Source organism: Naegleria lovaniensis, assembly GCF_003324165.1.
Source record: "Naegleria lovaniensis strain ATCC 30569 chromosome Unknown tig069, whole genome shotgun sequence".
NCBI lineage: Eukaryota > Heterolobosea > Eutetramitea > Acrasida > Naegleriidae > Naegleria > Naegleria lovaniensis.
Window position 1 is genome coordinate 44,015 of NW_025407891.1, and position 22,125 is coordinate 66,139.

At 37.0% G+C, this 22,125-nt stretch overlaps 9 protein-coding genes across 9 annotated transcripts; 3 read left to right on the forward strand and 6 right to left on the reverse strand.

Moving 5' to 3' along the window:
• Positions 1 to 112: 112 nt before the first annotated feature.
• Positions 113 to 3,553, forward strand: C9374_013621 (uncharacterized protein; the record flags this gene model as incomplete). The annotated part of the gene is made up of 1 exon (XM_044689518.1): positions 113 to 3,553. One exon carries the CDS (start codon positions 113 to 115, stop codon positions 3,551 to 3,553), a length of 3,441 nt encoding a protein of 1,146 aa, XP_044541895.1.
• A 215-nt stretch (positions 3,554 to 3,768) lies between these two features.
• Positions 3,769 to 5,525, reverse strand: C9374_013622 (uncharacterized protein; the record flags this gene model as incomplete). Its single annotated transcript, XM_044689519.1, has 6 exons — positions 3,769 to 3,935; positions 4,004 to 4,123; positions 4,180 to 4,212; positions 4,278 to 4,963; positions 5,017 to 5,159; positions 5,208 to 5,525. 6 exons carry the CDS (start codon positions 5,523 to 5,525, stop codon positions 3,769 to 3,771), a joined length of 1,467 nt encoding a protein of 488 aa, XP_044541896.1.
• A 72-nt stretch (positions 5,526 to 5,597) lies between these two features.
• On the reverse strand, positions 5,598 to 8,366 carry C9374_013623 (uncharacterized protein; the record flags this gene model as incomplete). Its single annotated transcript, XM_044689520.1, has 1 exon — positions 5,598 to 8,366. One exon carries the CDS (start codon positions 8,364 to 8,366, stop codon positions 5,598 to 5,600), a length of 2,769 nt encoding a protein of 922 aa, XP_044541897.1.
• A 126-nt stretch (positions 8,367 to 8,492) lies between these two features.
• Positions 8,493 to 9,503, reverse strand: C9374_013624 (uncharacterized protein; the record flags this gene model as incomplete). Its single annotated transcript, XM_044689521.1, has 1 exon — positions 8,493 to 9,503. The coding sequence occupies one exon, from the start codon at positions 9,501 to 9,503 to the stop codon at positions 8,493 to 8,495; it is 1,011 nt and encodes a 336-aa protein (XP_044541898.1).
• Positions 9,504 to 9,647: 144 nt separating this feature from the next.
• On the reverse strand, positions 9,648 to 10,849 carry C9374_013625 (uncharacterized protein; the record flags this gene model as incomplete). Its single annotated transcript, XM_044689522.1, has 9 exons — positions 9,648 to 9,905; positions 9,978 to 10,013; positions 10,079 to 10,188; positions 10,261 to 10,284; positions 10,337 to 10,367; positions 10,417 to 10,462; positions 10,536 to 10,606; positions 10,687 to 10,713; positions 10,811 to 10,849. The coding sequence occupies 9 exons, from the start codon at positions 10,847 to 10,849 to the stop codon at positions 9,648 to 9,650; spliced, it is 642 nt and encodes a 213-aa protein (XP_044541899.1).
• A 205-nt stretch (positions 10,850 to 11,054) lies between these two features.
• On the forward strand, positions 11,055 to 11,984 carry C9374_013626 (uncharacterized protein; the record flags this gene model as incomplete). Its single annotated transcript, XM_044689523.1, has 1 exon — positions 11,055 to 11,984. One exon carries the CDS (start codon positions 11,055 to 11,057, stop codon positions 11,982 to 11,984), a length of 930 nt encoding a protein of 309 aa, XP_044541900.1.
• A 114-nt stretch (positions 11,985 to 12,098) lies between these two features.
• On the reverse strand, positions 12,099 to 18,123 carry C9374_013627 (uncharacterized protein; the record flags this gene model as incomplete). Its single annotated transcript, XM_044689524.1, has 8 exons — positions 12,099 to 12,875; positions 12,935 to 13,456; positions 13,690 to 14,031; positions 14,108 to 14,218; positions 14,332 to 14,695; positions 14,752 to 15,011; positions 15,077 to 15,180; positions 15,729 to 18,123. 8 exons carry the CDS (start codon positions 18,121 to 18,123, stop codon positions 12,099 to 12,101), a joined length of 4,875 nt encoding a protein of 1,624 aa, XP_044541901.1.
• A 555-nt stretch (positions 18,124 to 18,678) lies between these two features.
• On the forward strand, positions 18,679 to 20,088 carry C9374_013628 (uncharacterized protein; the record flags this gene model as incomplete). Its single annotated transcript, XM_044689526.1, has 1 exon — positions 18,679 to 20,088. The coding sequence occupies one exon, from the start codon at positions 18,679 to 18,681 to the stop codon at positions 20,086 to 20,088; it is 1,410 nt and encodes a 469-aa protein (XP_044541902.1).
• Positions 20,089 to 20,174: 86 nt separating this feature from the next.
• On the reverse strand, positions 20,175 to 22,071 carry C9374_013629 (uncharacterized protein; the record flags this gene model as incomplete). The annotated part of the gene is made up of 2 exons (XM_044689527.1): positions 20,175 to 20,644; positions 20,691 to 22,071. The coding sequence occupies 2 exons, from the start codon at positions 22,069 to 22,071 to the stop codon at positions 20,175 to 20,177; spliced, it is 1,851 nt and encodes a 616-aa protein (XP_044541903.1).
• Between the last annotated feature and the right edge of the window lie 54 nt (positions 22,072 to 22,125).

A 22,125-nucleotide genomic window follows, 5' to 3' on the forward strand; every position in this document is an offset into this window, starting at 1 on the left:
ACAATAGCATTTGGAAAGCACTTTATTTTTTAGAATCCTAACCATTTTAAAAAAGGTCGAGCAGGCTGTCGAAGTTTTGTTCTGGTGTTTGCTGGAGGTTTTTTCAATAAAAATGTTAAAACATGAACGAAACGCCTTTGTCGGTCTGTTGAGACCGGAATATCATGTTGCCATCAAAACAATGCTATTCGCAGTCCATCAATATATTAATGTCGAACATTTAATAGAAGATATTATTGATCAATGTGGATTTCATCGCAAGGATTTTAATACCATCCATCGCCATCTCGAACTATATTTCTCATACCTCATCACACACAACAAACGAGTCCCATTTGTTCTATACTGTTGCAAATTCCAGGTTGACAATTCAACAAAGATTGCACAATATGTTACTGATTGCATTGACCCGGACGAGGATAGTGCTATCTATAACATTTACTCTGACCCAAAATTTCAAAATCAAAGACAAAATCAAGAGTTAACATCAGAATGGATCAACAAACTACATTTTCAAGGCTATTTGAAATTGAAAGAGTGTCATGACGAGCTGATGCGAATTCGTCAAAAACGTAAACACTCCAAAACAAGTACAGCTTGCGAAGACCCACCTCAAACCTCAACAACGTCACAACGTTATTCTAGTTCAACCATCATGAAATTACTCGAACCAGAAAAAAATGTCGGCGTTATTGAATTACATAAAATCCTGGATCATGGTTTTGCTGAAGACTACATCACGTTGTCATATTCAACAAAAGAACAAACAGCACCGTATTACATGCTGCAACAACTAATTAACAACAAATTTATTCCAACACACTCATCAATTGTAAATACCAAGTCCGACACCATCTCTCATAATTTTGTAGACCATGCTGATTTTAAATCACAAAATAACGATGATGATAGTTATTATTCGGAATGTGATATATTTGATGAGGATATTCAAGAATTGAAAAAATTGTTTTTTCAGGTGTTAGGTAGTCGCAAATTAGTACCTCGAACTTTCTTTTTCACATATCTTCGTGATGCTTTTTCACAATTAATTTGCAAAGACAGTAGAGGCCATAGATGGAGCCCATCTGTTCTTTGTTTTGCTCAAGATTTATTGGTTATCATGGGATACAATGCGTATGAAGCATTGGCGAGAGGGTTGAAACGAGGACAAGAATTTGAACCCTCTTCTGAAAGATGTAACTTAGTCCTACCTTGTTCATCCACACTCGACCATCATTTTCACACCGCATCATATGGAGAAGGGAATACTAAACTAGACAAAGATGACTTTGATAAGCTAGTAGAAAAAATGAAGGTTATTGAAAATCAAAATTTTGGTCTTGTTCAAATTGATGCAGTAGATGTAACACCGCATTTAGGAATCAATACCAAGCTTGGGCTTGTATACGGTGCCAATGAAGGTCCATTGAAGATTAGTGATTGTACTGCACTAGCTCAGAGTCCGAATTTTCCACCCAAGGGTTTTTTAGCTGAAAAAATTGTTCAAACTTTATATTGCAGTATTAACGGTGAAGTTCGAATTCCTGGAAACTTCAAAGTATGCACTACTGAAACTGAACAAACCATTAGAGACACGATTTCTGAATTTCGTGACACATATACTCGAAACATCGTCTGTACTGTGTCAGATGCAGGGTCTGCTAATTACAAATATTTCACATCGAGCCCAAATGAACTACATCATTTTTGCTACAGTCACCATTGCAAAAACATGAGGAATGCAATTAATGGGAGACCAAAATTATATCCGGTTGCCACTAAAGTAGGTGCTCCAAACCTTCAAATTGCACGCCATTCCTCTGCTTGTATTTCTTCCAACGACAACGGAAACGGTTGCCATTTGATGAAAATTGTTATTCAAAGAACACAAGCGACCAACATACCACTTTCCTTCATAGTGAATGACAAAGACACAATTTCATTTGAATGGAAAGAAAAAGAACCACGGAATTTTAACTCTGGAGGCATTTCTTTCTATCATAGCAGCAATGACAACGAATTAAGTGTTACGTTGTTGAGTGAAACCCTTCATACTAACATTGGTAAAGTGTGTGTGGCAAATTTTAGCAATCAAGACATAGCTGTCACCAAAATTTCTTGTTCTATTTTACAACGATTTGAATTGAACACACTCGATGAAATATATAGACAACAACCTTTAGAGTGGTGTAAAATAGTTAAACGGAGCTCGTTTATCAAATATGATGATCAATCTGAGGATGTATTACGTGATGTATGCAATTTACAGTTACTTGAAAAATTACGATTATTGAACGAGAGAACCAACTATCGATATTTAGGATTCTATAAGTACTTAAAAGCGATACATGATTTATTTCATGTTTACGATGACAAAAATCATGATGGAACATCTTCACACAATTTGCACGAAGTGTTGCAAGTTCTTAAGGAAAATTTGGACTATTTGAATGAGTGGGATACCGTTTTCCAAGACGTCATTATTTCCAATAAGAATAATAATTTTACATTATCCGGAACCCTCACAAAAAACATCATTATCCATAACATCAAAACAATTCAGAAATTGATCAGAATTATTCCACAAGATGCAGTTTTTGATTTGTCTTTATTGGGAACACGTTCTCTTGAAGGATTTTTCGGAGAGTCACGTGATTATTCAAAAAGAACCACAGTATTGGACTATCATAGAAGTTACTCAAACATGAAAATCAAATTAGTGAAAAAAGAATGTGTATATCTTTCATACAATAACGATAGAAAGAGGAAATATTGTGATGCCCCTAGTCAAATTAACCAACAAATTTTGATGAGAATGACTGAAAAACAATTTGTTGACTTTAATAATGAAAGAAAGCAAGCTAGAGAAAGCGTGACATCCATTTCTTATAGTTTTACAGATCAAGATTTAATTTGTGCGAAAGACTTACAATTGCGATGTTTACAACATCGTGTCAACTCCATCCGTCAATCATACCATCAGTCAAGACATGACTATAGGGCCGGATTTGCCACCGATTTCATGGAGACAAGCATTTCCAATTACTACAACATTTCACTTCCTGTTTTCCATATTGAAACAAGTGAAGTTTTGCCAAACTTAACAGAACGACTTACATTAACCGACGACATCAGTTTTACCATTATTCAAACACACGACTCATTAATTCATGCTCAAAATCATATTGCGGCATTTTTGCTTAAAAAGCCCGTAGAATTTGAAATTAAGACTAATCATATTTCTTTGAGCAATGCAACCGTAGAGGTTCGCAATTTCAATGAGAACAATGAAAATGCATCTCGACATTCTGAACCAATTAACTCATTTAAAATATTTGTGGCACCAAATCAGACGGATCCATTCAAATTTAAATTAATTGGACAATTTTCATCAACAACCAGCACCAAGCTTTATCAAAAACAAATTGCTGTGATTGTTGGAAATTATCAGTTGTTGTCACCTCCTTTTTACGTATTTGCAAAGAAAACAAAAAACCTCGTTTCGTATTCCCAGCTGAGCCAGGTGGTGGCTTCGTCTCAAGACATGCAATAAAATGTCAAGCATTTTTCATCACAAAAAAAGTTCGTCCAAAAATTGGAACACGTTTAAAATTGTTCACCTATTTATTTCTTCCGACCACAATTACACCGTATTTTTCTAATCACAACAACATACCTCAAGTCGTTTTATTATTCATTATAGCTCCAGCAGAAGCCTTTGTCCTTCAACAAAGACAAAGCAGCTTTTGCTGGGCGAACAACAAAAAGCTAATGTAACAAAAACACTGAGACGTAGCCCGAATGAACCAAATAAAGGAATGTTACACCAGCGAAGTGGTAGTTGGGAACGCCAGACCAGTTTGCCCCATTACCACCTGCAGCAATAATTAGTGGTTGTTGAAGGTCAGCATCTACAACAAATGTACCTCCGCCACCTTAAATTACAAACAAATCAATGGTTAATATTGTCACAATATGAACACCCAAAGAAAATGAAACTCACCTCCTGCTGCACCTCCTCCTGTACCACCTTTAGCATCTTCACCCTTTTGGCCAACGATAATGCTAATATTCTGACCCTTCTTTAATTTAAACACTCCTGAAACCATGGCTCCTTTACCGCCTGTTAAAGTTGAATTTAATTCTCATTTCATCATGTGTTACTACGATAGGACTTACCTTTGGTTGTGGTACTGTACGAGTTTTCTCCACCTTAGAAGTAGCATGTCATAACAAAATCATTATTGAAATACAAAGTAACAACAAATCAAACATACCACTTGCACCAACAGCTACAATCTTATATTTGCCTGACGAATGAACCTTCCAATTCTGAAAACCATTCTTCAATGTTAACACTTTACAAAGCTCCTTAGGATAGTGTCCTTCGAACGTTGTAGGTATGGTTGATCCTGTACATCCAAGAGAGGTGAGTGTGAACACTTTCTTGTAAAATTTGGGTGTTGCTTCTTCTTCGTATGGCAGCTCTCTTTCCAAAAAGGAGAAATGTTTCCTTCTTTCTTCAGGAATTGATTCAGCATGCAGTTGAAATTTCATAGCCTCAAAAATTGTTGGTTGGAGTGTTTTCTGTTTGTCTACCAACAATGGGTGATATTCCATTTCAGTGAGTGTGCGAGGGTCCATTAATGGGAAGCGAATTAAGCTTAAAAACTCCTCAATGTACTTGCTACGTTCATCCCTGTTGTGGTCGACCCATTTCATAAGAGCATTGAAAAGAATGTCTTCTGGAATAACAATCAGATCAGATTTCAAAAAACGAAGAAGATACTCTGGTGTCATGTTGACGAAATCTGGTCTTTGTACAACGTCATCAAATTCACCACATATTTTGGCAACTACATTTCTTCTAATTTGTTCAATTTCGTCCAAATCGCAATACCTCTCACAAGCATCAATAAGCGAAAAAACATGCTCAGATAAACTTGATTCATGCAATGCTTCTCTAAACACAATTTTTCAATCTCTGGAATTTCAAATCTATTTGCAAAAGCATACAGATCAACGAAATTGTGGACTGGATATAAACCTGACTTGCCCGAATAAATCACACGCAAAAACATTTCAAACGCCACAGGATCAACGTCGTCAAGAGGAACTTCTTTGAGACCAGCTTCCATAAAGTCGCCACAGAGCATGGACTAGTATCCCCTTCAGTAGATCACAAAATAATAAAAACAACAACTCACCTTGAACACGGGACTCCATCCAACCACCAAAGCTTTTATGGCGTAAAACCTTTTTCTTCCAATCGTGAAAACAATATCAGAGAATTCTTCTTGATTGTAGAGAGAAGCTAACTTTTGTTGGGCAGCTTCGGGGTTTTCAATCTCGGAATGAGTGTCTTGAAGACCGATGAGCTCTGTAAAGTTTACAGAAGGTGTTTGGGGTGTGATCGGAGTTTGATCACCTTGTGGTTGGGTGTTTGATGATGATGATGGTGGCGTTGTTGTGTTGCCAGCAGGAACGTATTCGTCGAATGGTGATAAGGGGTCAAGAATATCCATTCTGGAGCTTTTTTTTAAATTATTGCGATCAAAAAAGTTCTCAAGTTCACCACTGTTCCAATCCATTGTTTTTTACTTTCGTTTTTGCTTTCTCTCTGCTGTTTTCTGAATAGCTTCATTGATTTGCATCCAGTCTTCAGAGCTCTCTTTCTTTCGAATCTTTTTCTTTTTACCTGCATCCAAAGCACGATCGTATTCGTCTCTCTTAAAAACTTTTGGAGCCAGAACTTTCTCATTGATGTATCGTTGTTGTTTTGCATTTTCTCTAGCCTCATCATTCTCCCAAATATCTACCTCTTCAGAATATTGGGCAGATGCAGAGGTGAATAGGTCCTTGGCAGATATTTTGGTACATGATGTGTTGCTCTGCTTTGAATCTTCTTGAAAAGTATTATTCGTGGTTTCATTCAATTCGTGTTGCTGCTCTTCTTCACTGATATCGTCCATCATCTTTCTCTTGGTGCCTTTCTTTTCAAAAACAGATGGTGACATTTGTGAGGTTGGTGAGAATAAAGGAGAATCGGAAACAAAGTTCTCGAGAGCAAACGGATTTTGGGGTGTGCCATCATTGGGATTTATAACTTTGAGAGGCGTGGAAGGTGTGTCAGTACGAAACAATCTTTCTCTTTTGAATATATCTTTTTTAAGAGTATCGAGATAGTTCTTATTGATCCACATAGTATTGATGTTGGTTGCATTAGTGAGAGAAATTGGACTAAATAACCCTCCTACACCTCGCAGATTGAGAACGCCAACAGAATTTGAAGGTCTTTGAGCTTTCAAGCAGTTGAGTTTTTGTGGTGTTAAATTTTGCAATACATCGATCTTAACTGGTGCATAAAATGGTGATGGCAGTTCAGGTGCTAAGACATGAGAGGATGGAATGGTAAGGTTTGTTGGTTTTTTGGAACTGGAAGATTTTTGAGGAGTGCCAACGGTGCCTGAAGTAGGAGTAGACGAGTCTGCAGTTTGGGAAGAGGATGTTCCATTCGTTTGAATGGCAAGGTTGGATACTTTTCTTCGGGATTTTTGGGTGGGTGTGACAGAGTGATGACCGTTTTCTTCGATTGATGGTTGACCATTACTTTGAGGTGTTGTTGGAATAATGTTGGAGGAAGAGACTGGAGGAGTTTGCAACTCAATGGTGTCTTCTACATCCTTATGTTGAGTCACAGATTGGGAGGAAATTCCGTTCTTGTTTTCTCGATATCGTTGAATAGACTCTTGGAAAATTGTAGATGATTCTATATGATTAAAGTCTTCCATGTTTCTCGAGTAAAATAAAATGTAGGCTTGTTGGGAAAGTGCTGTGCTTTGACTAACTTGAGTGACTGATGAGTCGTCCATTTTGTACCATATTCCATTACTATTCTTGACATAGGAGTAGTAATGTCCAGAGCATGATGAACCACCAGAATGCACTAAAACTCCATAGAGATGATATTTCGCCACAGAATTTTTGTTACTCATGTATGGGGATAGATCTAAAGTATCTTCATAGGATATCTTTTTGCTTACTTTCTTTCCAAAAATGTTAAAACGTTTAAGTTGAAGAATTAAATTAATTGGAGCCTCATGAATTGTCAGCTTTTTGGAGGCTGTGACATAGGTGTTTGTTTTAGGGCATTTGTACTTGTTTTTCCCATCTAAACGGTCAGGTGTAATGTAATTTTGAAGAGATTTTTCAATCGAACTACAATTATTCAATTGCAGTTCAACATCAATAAATGCATCGTACTTGTTTGAGATGTAGTTTGTCTCTTGAGTTTTGATTTGACTTCTTAGGTAGCCACCAAAAATCTGGTGAATTGGATTTGTTTCCAGAACCATGTTATTGAGCTTTCCTTTGTATTTTTCCACGATTGCATTCTCCATCTTGTCAAGAAGCTTGATAATGAATTCGTGAGAATCCTCTTGTCTGCCCAACACAAAACCACCAATCCCTTTCAAGTGTTTTGCAATGAAAGCAGGTGCTATTGATGAATAGGCTCTTGTTCTAGCCGATGTTGACTCAGACTTGTCGCTAGCAAACATCTCTCTAGCTAAAGCTGACATGGCATCAAGCGCGTTGAACTTTTTGGAAGGCTCTCCCATCTTTCTTGTGAGTAAAAAGTTACGCATACCTGGTGTATACATGATGCATTGCAAAGCTGCGTTCATAAAGCAAGTATTTCCTAGATTTTGCAAGCCAGGGCCAATCTTTTTGATCTCAGTCCATGTGTTAAGAGCAATGATCTTTTCTCTCGGAAATAGAAATGTTGATGGCGTCTCCAATTCCTTATTATGTTCAATGCCATTGTCTTGTATTGTTGATGATGAGGAGGTGGATGTTGTTGCTGTTCCGTTAGTGGACTTGGAAGTAGTTTTAGATGACGAATCAAAAACAAACACATTGTTGGACGTTCCATTGATTGGTTTCATATTCGAAAAAAGATTTTCATACTTGTCAGGGAGCTGAGCCTTTACAAACGGTATTCTTTGTTCAATTATTTGAGCGGAGCCTTTGAGATAGGAACTCAACTGGTCCGTGTTTTCAATGTCGTCATCACCTTGCTCTTCTTTTTGATATTTTTTGATATCTCTTTCGTCTTCACTGTCATCAGACACCTCTTCTTTTCGGCTTCCGTTTGTTCCAAAATTTCGCTTTTTTGTTGTGGTGTTTGTTCGGTTTGATGTGGATGATGAAAGAATACCTCCATTTTCGTCTTGCATCATGCTGCGGCTCTCTTCGTACGCATGATGACCATTATAGCCATTAGATGATGTTCTTTTTAAAAACTTGCGAGGTCGTCGAGGGGTGGCGTCTTCACCGTTTAATGGCACCGAAGCTTTTGTGCTCATTTTTTCTTTCAACAAAATCCTTGTCGGAGGTTGGTTGGTCTGACAATATTTTAATTGAATGGATTTTGTGAAAGATTGAAATCAGAAATACCAATTTTCTCAATATTGCGAATCGAACCATACAAATTAAAGAGCTGCTTTTTTCTTTCCATTAACTACTGATTTAAATTGGGAAAACACATCTTGCTCGCTTGTTAGGGAGATTGGTCCATGCCAAAAATAATGCTTTTTTCTTGAGGTACAACAAGCTTCAACAAAGACTTCCAAAAATCGGTCAACAGTAAGCTCTGATTTGGCCACAAGTTCATCTGCAGTCAAATATTCCTTTTCATTATTTGTATTCAAACTTTGCGAGAATGGAACTTGGTAATAACATACAACTAGCAATTTCTCTCCAGTGCTCTTCATATATTGGTGACCAATGGCTTGCATGGCTATTCTAACTTTTTCTGATGTGAGGTTTTTCTGATGGTTCTTCCAAGCCCAATAGAATTTGCTCCTTTGCTTCAAGTCAGGAATTGTGTTTGAGCCGTACATGAGCCTATAAACGTCATCCAACTTGGTCATGTATGGATCAAAGCTGTGAAAACGAATTAAAAATGGAATGGGATCTGTGGAGAAAGCATGGTCAAATAATTTAAAACTTCTATTTTCGATTATGTACTTGATTAAATCGTGTTTAACGAGACGAAATACTTCTTCGTGTGCAGTTTGTTTTAGAATGTCATCTTCTGCAGGTTTCTTATCAGAGTTAAAGAGATGTTTTAATCTTCTTGCTTTTCTATAAATGTATTGTTTTTTAAATACTTTGAAGGTTACCAAGCTTTTAGTACAATCATTGTTTGAATAATCACTCGAGATTGACTCAAAGTCTCTATTTTTGAAAATTGATGTGGGTTCTTTTGTGCTTGCAGCTTGATGATGTGGAACAGTATTACTTTGCTCCAGCGCTGTTTGCTCTTGATAGATGCTGTTTTCCAAGAGTAGTAAATGTTCCTTCCATAATTCATAACTGTCCATTAATAAGATCCGATGACTTTCTCTATTCAATAAACACAATTTCATTAGAACCGTTTCCACATCACAAAATGAAACAATCTCACGAGCCATGTCACGGGGAAGAGCACCAAACGACATTTTTTTAAAGTCGAACTGTGTGAGACAGTGAGACGAGCTGCACTTGGAACTTGCACAATTTATTTACAAGGCTTTAAAGCTCTCACCGTATACCATAAAACTACTGTAGCATTCTGACAACAACAAACTCCCAGAATAATTTGATCACCAGCAGCAGCCTCCACCATACGAGTCAGTAGAGTTGGGTTCTGTATTGGAGATGTTGACATTGTCAGAGGATTGTGCTTTGTTGCGAACTGGTTCAGTGCTTTCAAGTAGATTACTCGTGTTCAGAATTTGGTAAACAACTTCCTCAAAGGCCTTATCTACGTTCTCTTTTGTTTTTGCGGATGTTTCAATGTAGACCATGTTATTTGATTTTGCAAAATTATGAGCTTGTTCGACAGTGACCTTTCTGTCATCCTTTCGTAACGGAATTAATATGGGTTCAATTAAGTGTTAGTAAATACGTGGGACAGGTATTGATAAACCAACCTTAAGATCAATCTTATTGCCTATTAATAATTTTACCTAAACGACGGAAATGTAAAACATGAATGTAAAGTCATACACAATCCAACATAATTTTTACATACACAATCCTCAAATGTTGAATACAAGTCGCATTCTTTCAACCAATTTTTTAGATTATCAAACGTCTCAGGTCTAGTGACATCATAAACGAGAATAATTCCGTGAGAATTTCCTGTGGTTTAGAATTTTGGTTTTTGAATTTGATTTTTGAATGCATTTAATAATTGCTAGTTATGAAACCTACTGTAATAACTAGAAGTTAGTGTTCCTAGAAATGTTGATGTAAACTCAAACAATTCAATACTGATATTAATACTTACTAAACCGTTCTTGTCCTGCTGTATCAAAGATCTTGTAAGAAATACTGTAATGCGGCAATCTTCATGAAGAATTTACATACTGTCAACTTCACTTTTTTCTTGTTTACAGTCATAAATTTTACTTTACTACAATGTGACAATATCCGATATTGAAAATCTAAAATAAATGTTCATGGTTGTTCTCCATGTGTAAACTTACAAATCAACTCCGATTGTAGGGGATATTTGTTCTTTGAACTCATCTTCCGTGAACTGTGTAATTATACTACTCTATTTTTACCAATTAAATAATTATCAATAATATCCATCGATCATTAATTATCAGGATTTTCGGAATATAGATGACTCACCTTTCCAGTGGCACTGTCGCCAACCATCTATTCCGATCACACAATATCAAGCGATTGTTGAGGTCATCATGATACAAACGATCATCAAAAACAATTAAAGAACAACGACATCATCGTTACTTACAACCAGCTTAAAATTGTGGTCAAAGGCTTTGTTGCTCATTTTTTAAATATTGTTCGAAATAAATAAATTATTCTATCATCATTTCCCTTAATTCCAAAATAGAGCATCTTTGGAATCGAGTCTATCGACCTTTGATCACATTTTGCGCTCACGTTTACCCTTGTAAGAAGACTCCGGGAAACAACCCCATCTTTTATCAGAAAAAAATTCAATTTTACACAAAGACCTCACCATCATCACACAAATGTCCAAAGCACAATCATCAAACAACAGTACTGGCAAGGGATCTACCTCCTTCCGTGCTTTTTCTCTCTTTAAAAACTTTGCAGAATATTTCATTGATGTACCCAAGGAATCTCACTTTTATGAGAGAGGTGTTTTGACCCCAGAGGAATTTGAAAAGGCTGGTGATTTACTCGTTTCCAAATGTCCAACATGGTCATGGAGCGCAGGTGAATCTTCCAAAAGAAAGGATTATCTTCCTGCCGAGAAGCAATTTCTGATCACGAGAAATGTTCCTTGTTTGAGACGTTGCAGCGAATTGATTGAGATGGCAAAGGATGAAGAAGCTGTGGAAGATGGCGAGTGGATTGCTACTCACGTGAATCAAACAAAGGAGAAGGAAGAAATTGGAGAAATTGAGAGTGGATCAGCATTGGCTCAAAATGATCTTGTAGTTCATACGGCCGATGATGAAGAAGATGATGACGAAGAAGCCATTGATATTAATAATTATTCTGATTCGGAACTTGAGGATACTATCAAAGATAAAGGAGCTCTCGAGGCCAACAGCGGAGATGATATTCTCAAGACGAGAACCTATGATTTGAGTATTACCTATGACAAGTATTATCAAACTCCACGAGTTTGGCTTTTTGGATATGATGAACGTGGTGCCAAATTGGAAACTGAAAAAATTCTCGAGGATATTCATGCCGATTACGGAAATAAGACTGTGACAATTGAACAACATCCACATTTGAATACTCAATGGGCCAGTATTCATCCATGCAGACATGCTGAGGTCATGAAAAAGATGGTTGATCGTTTGTCAGGAGGTGGAGATGGTGACAAACAATTTGTGAGAGTTGATTTGTATCTTTTCTTATTCTTGAAATTCATTTCTTCAGTGATACCAACCATTGAATATGATTTCACAACTCAAGTTGATTAAATCAGTTACGTTTCTAACAAATTCCAATTTTTGCAGAATCTAAAGTTCCCAAAGTCAAATTTAAGGTTCATTTCATCGTTTTTAGGTTGTTTTGTTTTATTAAGGATTATTCAATCATTGACTATTCAGCACCTCTGTCCATTCTTTGTGCAATTGTTCGAGCGAATCCAATATTTGTGAAAAATCAGGACGTTCAGTGTCATCATTTGCCCAACATGCTTTCATGATTGAAATAAACGAGTCAATTATTGGGACCAGTGACTCTGGTTTGGTTATTTCAGAGTTTTTCACAGTCTTGTTGCAATGTAAATACCATTCAAGCTTCAAAACATCTTCATCAATGATGGTAGGAGAATTGACATCGAGAATGGTGGAATCAAGATTTGTAGGAGAGGATTGAATTTGAAGAATTGGTCGAGCATGAGGTTGTTGCTGCAGTGAGGGAAGAGTATTCTCCCATGGAATCATTGGTCTCTTGCCATGAATCACATCGTTACCAATGGCAAAAATACTAATCATATCACTGGTGTTGTTGGTCGTGTCACCTGAATTGCCCGATCCAGAATATGAATCTGAAAGATGTGGCGAAGACGAGTCACTATTGGATGATGTCAAGAAAGCAAGGCTCTTCTTCGTGTGGTTCGAAACAGGACACTTTGGAAGATCGCTGTACGGATGAACCATAAAGAATAGTTCATACATGAGAATGGCAAAACTATAAACGTCACACTTGGTGGTATATCTTCTTGACTGTTTCAAAATCTCTGGAGAGGTATATTGAATAGTACCATAACAAACACCTGTCATGGTGAGAGAGGATAGTGGTTTTGAAACACCAAAATCGCAAACTTTTGCAAGTCCTGCTTCATCGAGTAAGACATTTTGTGGTTTCTGTTGTGTTAAAAAGAAAATTAGAGGAAGAGTTGCATTAATTTTCAATTCAAACTTACCAAGTCACGATGAATGATTGGTGGTCTCGTATTATGTAAATAAATTAAAGCTCTACAAATATCTTTGAGTATCTCTAATTTTCTTCCAAATGTAATAATTTCATTCTTTGCCTTCTTTTTGTTATAAATAAGCTTGTCCAAACTACCGCCTTTGACAAATTCAGTGATAATGTACTTGTTGTCTTCGTCAACACTAACACCCATCATCAAGACAACATTTGGATGTCTTAGTCCAATTAAAATACTAGCTTCGTGTTCAAATGTTTCATCGTCGTCACTACCAAATTGATTCGATTTGATTCGTTTGACAGCGACTTCAGTACCTTTCCAAGCTGCTCTAAATATCACACCTCCTGCTCCTTCAGAAACTCTTTCTTTAAATTCTAAATCTTCAATTGGTATAAGATTTGCAGTTTGATGCGTGGTTGTGTCCGTAGATGCATAAAACGACTTGGTATTATGTTCCAATAATTTAGAAAGCATTTCATCTTCTGCTCGTTTCTTTCTTTTCAAAGCCACTGCCTGTCGACGGAACATAAAACCAAATATTGAAAGTGGAATAGCAATGGCAATAATGACAATTAATGAAACAATGATAATGATTGGAACTACCATACATGCGGCCACAGATGTGTTTCTTTCTGTGAAAGTAGGTAAACTCAAAGGACATATCGAACATTGTATGGCGCCTTCAATGTCAGAATAGGTGGAAAATGGACATGTGGTGCACTGATGATCCTTGTTAAGGAAAAAACTTTTTCACATGCAATGCATGCTGTTGAATTTAGAGAACCTGCAGATGATGTCGTTGAACCTGTTGGGCATGAAAAACAAAATGATGAGCCGCTCATGTTAGAATAGAAACCAATGGGACATAAAAGACAATCACTTTCACTGAAGGAGCCAGATTTTGACAAATACGTTCCAGCAGCACATTTGGTACATGATGCCTGTCCTTTTCTATTGCTGAACGTTCCAGGTGTACAAGGTAGGCAACTACTGGCATTTGAAGAACCAATGTTTTCGTTATAGGTTCCAACGTCACATTCTGTGCATTGTGACGACCCTTCTGCACTTGAATATTGTCCACTTGGACACTAATTTTGTAGAATTTTTAAGCACAACAATGTGTGAAAAGTCAAGAAATGTAAATTACACAAAAAGTCTTCTTACCTTAATGCAATCCAATGCAGTAGAACTTCCTGGATTGGGGTTGTAAAATCCAGCAGGGCACAACGTGCAATTACCATTACCAACTGAGGAAGAGAACGATCCAGGTAGACACTAATTTTACACAACAACACGACACATCATTAGCAAGATTACATGTAATGTAGTGTGTATATCGTTCAAAAAATTAGTATTCTCAGTTCAACAATTCATCCAAATAAACATACCTTTAAACAGCTCTCTGAGCTATTTTGTCCATAGAGCGGTTGATAATGTCCAGTTGGACACGATTCACAAGCCCATTCTCCAGATTTATCTGAATATTGGCCAGGAGGACAAGGTAAGCAACTGGAAAGCCCATCCTTTGGGGCGTAGGTGCCTGGATCACAACTCAAGCATTCTCGTGCCCCTTTGGTTGGTGCATAAGTTCCAACATCGCACTTAAAGCAAGCAGATTGGCCTTCTTGATCATTAAAGTAGCCAGGATCACAATACAAGCAAGAATTGTTTGATGTCGATGCTTTCAAAGGATTGTACGTTGTGGCAGGACATGCTGTGCAATAGGAGCTCCTTCCGTGTCGCTGTAATATCCTGGTTCGCATGGCAGACATGTATCATTAGATATTGCTGCAGTGTTAGGACTGAACGTTCCTATTGGACATTGACGACATTCTTCATCTTTGAACATGATGGTGTAAATAGTTGGAAGTGATGGAAGCGTCTTGTTCACAAAGGCGACAACATAGAGTCTGTCCATTTCACTGTAGGCAGAGTAAATGGAGGCATAAACTTCACGACTATCTAAAGGTCGTTCCTTGTACCATCTTTCATGATTTCTGACACAGTACTTTGCGGCAAAGAATCTTGGTTGTTTTTCATTGGGATCTCCAATGTTAGAACCTCCAGGCTATCATGATACCAATATAGATCATTTTCAATAAAAATTATGTTTTGGTATTGATTGTCACTTACCTTAATAACTCCTGTCACGTAGGTATATCCACTAGAATCGACATCAAAGGAAGTGTTGTAAACATTTTGAAAGGTCAGCATGCTCTGCAAAAATCCATTAGAATCTGTTTTGGTCAAGAAAAAGTTTCTATCGTACTGGCTGGTCACAGTGGTGTTTTGGAACGACACAAATGATCCAAACTCTCCAGAAAACAAAATATTACGATTGGATCAAATTTGAGTACACTACTAAACTCTGAGGTAAAGAACTCATCTGATGTTTTCATATTGTCGTCAGAGCTAGAGTTTGTGGTAATCGATTGAATCCAAAGAACACGTCTATTGCCAGCTAAATCCATAGGGCTAAATTTCAAAATGTAATATGATAATACGGTTGGATCAGTGTCAAAATTTGCTTATCTTCGAATCTAACGGCGCTTCTGAAAATTCCTGAAATTACAACATTGTCCACAGCATCTGGAAGCACTGAAAAACCTTTGGACATTCCTTCACTTGTTGTCATCCACAAACAAAAGAGTTCAAACGACGACAATTGAAATACGATGGTGTTGACAAGTGAAGATGAGGTAGCAGTACAACCAGAGTCAATCTCCACAGATCCTCTATATCCACCAGTGATAAATATCATGCTACTATCTGCAGAGAGACGTACGGACTCGGGAATGACGTTCCAAATTCCTTAATATGCGAAATGGTTCCATCAGGCTTAATTTTATCAATACTCCAATGAATTGAGTTAAGCCAAATACTTGCAATTGCTTCCAACCAACAATCCATGTGTTTGAATAATCGTCGGATGTCACGCTTGTCACAACAATGCCTTCTTGTAATGTGTTATTCTGATCAATAAGAAGAATTGAGGAATATAATTCTGAAGATGCGTTCAATACGCTTCCGAATTTGACAGAAATACCATTGCCTAAAGAATGTAACGTTGGAGAGATGCCATAGCCTGTGTATGATATTTGTCCATGGGCATCAAAGGAAATGTATAAAGATGGTGGAAATCCATAGAGCATGATGGGGCTTACAAATCGATCTGCACTGCTTTGATTATAAAGATAGTTTCCCACACCACAGTGGGTATATCCCTGTACGATTTCAAAGCTACACTGTTCCCCTGTGTAATTGTAAAAACATTTACAAATATCATTTGCAACACAATCTCCGTGAGAGGAACAAACAGAGTCATTGGTAGCATAGAGTCCAAAACATCTTGCAATCTCGCAGTTAGTTCCAGAATAGCCATCATTGCAGACACAATAGTCATGAAATGCACATCTACCATTACCTGAGCATACAGAAGTGTAGTTTTGAGGCACACCAAAGCATATAGGGTATTGACAGGTTTCTCCTGAGAAGGTAGAGAGTGAACAACTGCATGAATTTGGACTGTCGCATCGCCCTCTTCCAGAACAAGCTCTAGAATCATCCTGCGTATAGGGACCACACAAAGGAATAATGCATTCACTTTCACAGGTATCACAGCCTTCAATGATTGTGGATATAAGAGCGTTTGAAAAACCAACAGGATTGATTCTGGCGTTGGAGTCACCAATCACTTGGACACTACCACTAAAAGTGGTGGCTACATAGAATTTTCTAGGATTATAGGTGTCTGTAGTTAAAGTTATGGATTGTGTAGCAATGATAGAGCCCTTTAAAATTGGCTCTCTGTACACCTCTTCAAGAATGAGCTCGTCACTGTTTTGAATGGTATTAATTTTGAATTTTTGTGAAAACAGAGTAACCGAGCTAGGCACACCAAAAGTGATAAAACTATCCCAATCAATGTTTGCAAAAACATTTCCTTTCTTTCCAACTACCACCAAATCTTTGTCTGCATTTAGAGAGGTACGTACTCCAAAATATGGGCTATCATAAATGAGTAGAGCTGAAATAAATGCTCCATCTTGCGTCGAAATTTGAGTAACAACATTGCTAAAGTTTGCAAGTAAAACGTTGATGATGAGCTTTCCATTTAGACAGATAATATCATCAATGGACTTTGCTCCATCAATTCCAATAATGTGATTCCAGCGCAAAACTGGAGCAGAAGGTTGAGAAATGTCATAACTTGCAATGAATACTTTTTGAACAAATCCTACATCTTCCAGAAATGTTTGAACAGTACCTGTTATGTAAATTTCTTGATAATTCGATGATATTTCCATCAAGTTGACGTTCACCGAGTTATACTCAATAGCTAAGGTAGGTTCAATCTTGGTGATAAATACAACAGTTCCATTATTGGGATCTAGCACTCCAAAAAATACCGAACTCTCTTTCTTTGAATCTATAGTGGTCAGAATATCCAGAAATTGAATTTTAGTGTTGAAAACTCCAGTAAAATAAAGTGTAGCATCGTTACCGTAGACAATATCTTTGACGATGACAATGGGAACGCTGCCCATAATTGTAGGTATCGAAATTCTTGGAGGAACAAACAATGGAGGTGGTAGTTCTGCTATCTTATTGACAGTTGGTTGGGCATTAACTTGTGACACACTAAATTGAAATATCATCAAATGTTCATTGGGCTTGTAGTTGTTATCTGCAATAGAAATATAGGGAGCGGGAAGTTCGCCAGCAAATCCCACTCGTCTTAAGCCATGAATAAAGAAATAATCTAGTGTATACAAATAGAATTTGGTATTTCGTGAGACAGAACCAATTTTGATCATCCTTGAGATCTGTGACGATTGAGAATAAATGATCCAAAAGGCTTGGGTTATTCCAGAAGTAATATTAGAGACAACATTGTCTGCCACTAAAGTGTCAGATCCAGATGAGTGACCTATTAAATATCTATGGCTTTCATCAAGAACGAATTTTCTCAAGTCCACTTGCAATGTTGAGATTGTGTTGAACCATTCTCCTGTCTCTTCTTGCGTGGCCCCTCTTATAAAATTCATCTTCGTTGATGAAACAGTTCCATTCCGTATAATCATGGGATGCATAAAATCTTTACTACAATCCACTATCGTCACTTTGTCATCATTCCATTCTTGAGTGTTGTAATTGTAATATATGGTTGTGGCACTCATGAAATCCGTGCAGTAAATAAATAAAATCATTATTAGGATGATCATCACCACCCGCATGTTCGTTAAAAGGAGTTCCATAACATGAGATCCTGATGATGTTATTGTAGATGATGAAGATGCTCTTATCATATTATTATTGGAACAGCTTGGATGGCAGTTGGTTTCGGATAAAGACCGCCCCGATAAAGATGATACTCCAAGTTTCATCTTACCGTTCAAACGATCATGATGATGATTCAAGATCTTGTTGTTATGGACCATCCATGGTTGTTGTGTGTGTTGACACTTGTGCTGTGTGTCTGAGAAGAGCTGCTGCAGCGCACGTTTTGATGAGCAGAGAGAATCATGATGCAGACTTGAAAAAATCTCTCTCTTCATTTTTTGTGAGGATGTGAGCTTTGCTAATGATGAACAGTTTCGCAAGAGCCGAGTTTGCAACCATGGACTGGAGTGGTCCCTTTGAAAGGTTGGGTCATCATTCTGTTGAAGCCAGCTGAAGTAATTTAAGACCACGAGAAGAACAAAGGGTTGGTCAGAGTTAGTTGAATGAAAAAAATGTTATCACCACAACATCAAGCTTTATCTTCTTCCTTCACAACAACCACAGAGGCTTCATTGAGTAGTAGTACATTTGAACCTGTCGGTAATTTATTTGCCCTCAAGGGATTTGAAAAATGTAGATTAACAACAGCAGGAAGACCCATGTATGCTTCCGAACTGAAGGAAATTGAAAATATGATTGTTGTTGGAATTGCTCTGATCGATAATAACGGAAAGGAAATGAAAGATTTTAATCATGTATATTTATCGACACATAGAATATATTTTTTGAGTCATGCGGAATCATCTGGCAATAATGGAGTTTCTTATGATTACGGGCTTTCATGCTCATTATCAATCGTGGAAAGAGTTGAAAAAGAAGGTGGAGGATTATTCCGATCACCAAAAACCAAAATTCTAATCAAGTCCAAAGATGTCACCGGCGAAATAGTAATTTCATTTAGAAAGGGGAAGCGAGACGAGTTTGTGGAATGTATTAACGAGCAATTAAAGAAAAAGAAATGGTTAGAAAGTTTACCAACAGTAAGCTCAACTCCATTGTTTACGACACCAACAATAACGTCGTCTTCGCTTGGATCGATGGTGTCAGCATCTACGGACTCATTAGAAAGTATGAGCAAAAAACCAAAGAATTTTCAAACAAGCACTGCAGGTATTGCAGGTATCATGAAAAGAATTGACGAGGAGAATTTAGAAGAAAGAAAGGAGTTGGATGAAGCCTTTTCAGATCTGAAAAAGCTCATGGAAAAAGCAGAAGATATGGTTAATTTAGCGGAATCATTTAAAAACAAGATTGTACAACGAAATAAGAGCGTAACACATAACAATACGGCAGAAGAAAATGAAGAGGAAAATCAAATGTTAGATTTCTTACTGAACTTGGGTCTGTCTTCCCCAGTCACAAAACAATCCAGTGGAGCTCAATACCATCAACAACTAGCAAGACAACTAGTAGATTTTCTCGACAACATTGTCCAAGAGAGATATGGAGGAGTGATCACATTAACAGATGCCTTTTGTTTATACAACAGAGCCAGAGGAACTGCTTTAATTTCTCCTGAAGACATGCAAATTGCATGTTCTTTATTTGAAAAGCTAAAACTACCAATGAAGTTAAGGACTTTTGAAAGCGGCGTTGTAGTCATTCAATCCTCTCGATACTCGGACACTTTAATGGCCAACAAAATAGAATCATTTATTCGAGAGGGAAGAGAAAAGGATGCCATGTCCTATTGCTATATTACTGCTGTGACGTTGGCAAGATTGCTGAATATAAGCGCAATATTGGCAAAAGAATTACTGTTGTCAGCAGAGGCTGCCAAGAAACTATGTCGTGACGAAAATGAGGAGGGTATTCGATTTTATTTAGTCTCTGATGTTTTTGATCCTTTTGTTAATTATTAATGGTAATAATTATTAAAGTTAAGTCTCGTTCTCAAATCATCCACTACAATGCAAGCCATTTGTTAAACAAAATACAAAATTGTGCTTCATTTCGACAACTTACAGTGTTCATGAATGCCCCTAGAAAGGATGCTGTTAATGATGGTAAGCAACATTTTGAAACTTTTCTTGAACTCGTCCTCCATTTCAAGTAACTCTGATAAAAATATATCTTCTCTTTGTGTTTCCTTAAAGTTATTCAATTTTGTGCGAAGTGTTATGCAAATTTGCACAACTTTGAAAATGTGATTTTTCACAAATTGTGCTTTTTTGAGGAGAAATCGATCCTTAATCTTATTCATATAGTCCTGGTGATAATTTCGTAAATCATCAAGATCTTGTGACGATAGAACATTGTCACATAATTCATTCCACAAAGTATGTAATATTCTATTCATCATATAATACTGAACAGCGCTTATGAAATGTTTCAACTGGTTTAAGAGGCTATAAAATTTGAGATAGGCATTTCCTCTATGCACAAAGGCGTCGGTTTTCAAGCTCATGATTTCCAATACTTTGAAAATCGTTAGTTGACTAAATATTTTTAACCATTAACATACCTTGTTTTGCTTGTTTAAGTTTAAGATTAAAAATCAACACTTCATTGTAGTGCTGAACATGTTCTGTAGAGATAATAACGTTGAGAGGCCACTCTAATTCAAAGTTAAATACTAGCCCATCAAAAAAGTTTCCATCTTCGATCTTGATCTTGGTGTCATCGAAGATCACAGATATTTTATCTTCTAAAGTAAGAGATGAAAATACGTCGGTAGTATAAAAAGAGGTAGAATTGTTAGTTGCAAAAGAGTATCGTCTTGGATATTCTACTCCAAGACGCAAAGTATCTCTCAATATCATTTGGATGTCAAATGTGGTAATACCGCGAAAATCGAATGCAATGAATCGATCAGAAAGATGAAACAACTGCGTTGAAAAGTAGTCCATAATGTCACCTGCTTCCATTAGAAAAATAGCTCGAATAGCTGTGAGATGGTCAATGAGCTTCGATCTATAAACTATCAAATTGCACAAGTAGGGAGCTATGCGTGAATATTGTTCCTTAATATTCTTAAAAAGACCTAACTCAAAATTAATTTCAATAGGCTGTTCAAGTATCTTGCTTGAAGACATGTAATGATTGTCTGACACGCACTGAAAGTCAATCACTTCTGATAAACTCTTTTTCTTCAGCAAATTGAAAATATTGCTTGTTTGATCGTCTGACCTAAAGGGGTCTGTGGCGAGTGAGAAGAATGATTTATCCTTGTTATCGGTTGGATCTGAAATAGTATTGCTGTACAAGTCTTCAGTTTCTAAGAGGGATAACATTCGTTTTTTTTTTGGAGGTGATCTCATAAAATGGATTGAACCAATTGGAATAGATTCAGAACAAATAGAAATTGGAGATGATAGCTCTACAGTGTTAGAATTTTCGTTGGTGTTATCTTTTCTTGGTTTATGGATTGATCGTAACAGTGTCAGTGCTTTTGGAGATGTTTCCGTTTTAAAAGTCTCACATGCATGAAAATTTTCATGGTTTACATCACCATTTCTAGAATCCAAATCCAAGGCTGTTTCTAATAGTCTATAGAGAGAAGGTTTTTCTTTATCCAACATGTAGTCACCTATGGAGCTTGTGTCCAAAGTAATTTCGTGCTTGGTTTCAATGTCTTTCATCAAGATAATGGATTTTCCAATACTAATAATTTTATCCTTGGTGTTGGAAAAAATGTTTGGAATTTTGGATTGAATAAATCCTTCAGTCCAAAATAAAGGTGTTTCAACATTCAAATTGTCGTTTTTCGAGAGCATAAATTCTTGGAATTTGTCTTGAATAATTCCTTCGAATATCCAAGAATCCATTATTCCCAGGTAAGATTTAAGCATGGACATCAGTAGTCGATAAACCAAATCATATTCGTCATTGGTGTTGGTATGCATGTACTGTAGATGTGTGATTTTTTCGTAGAAGGAGGAAATAATATCTGATATTGA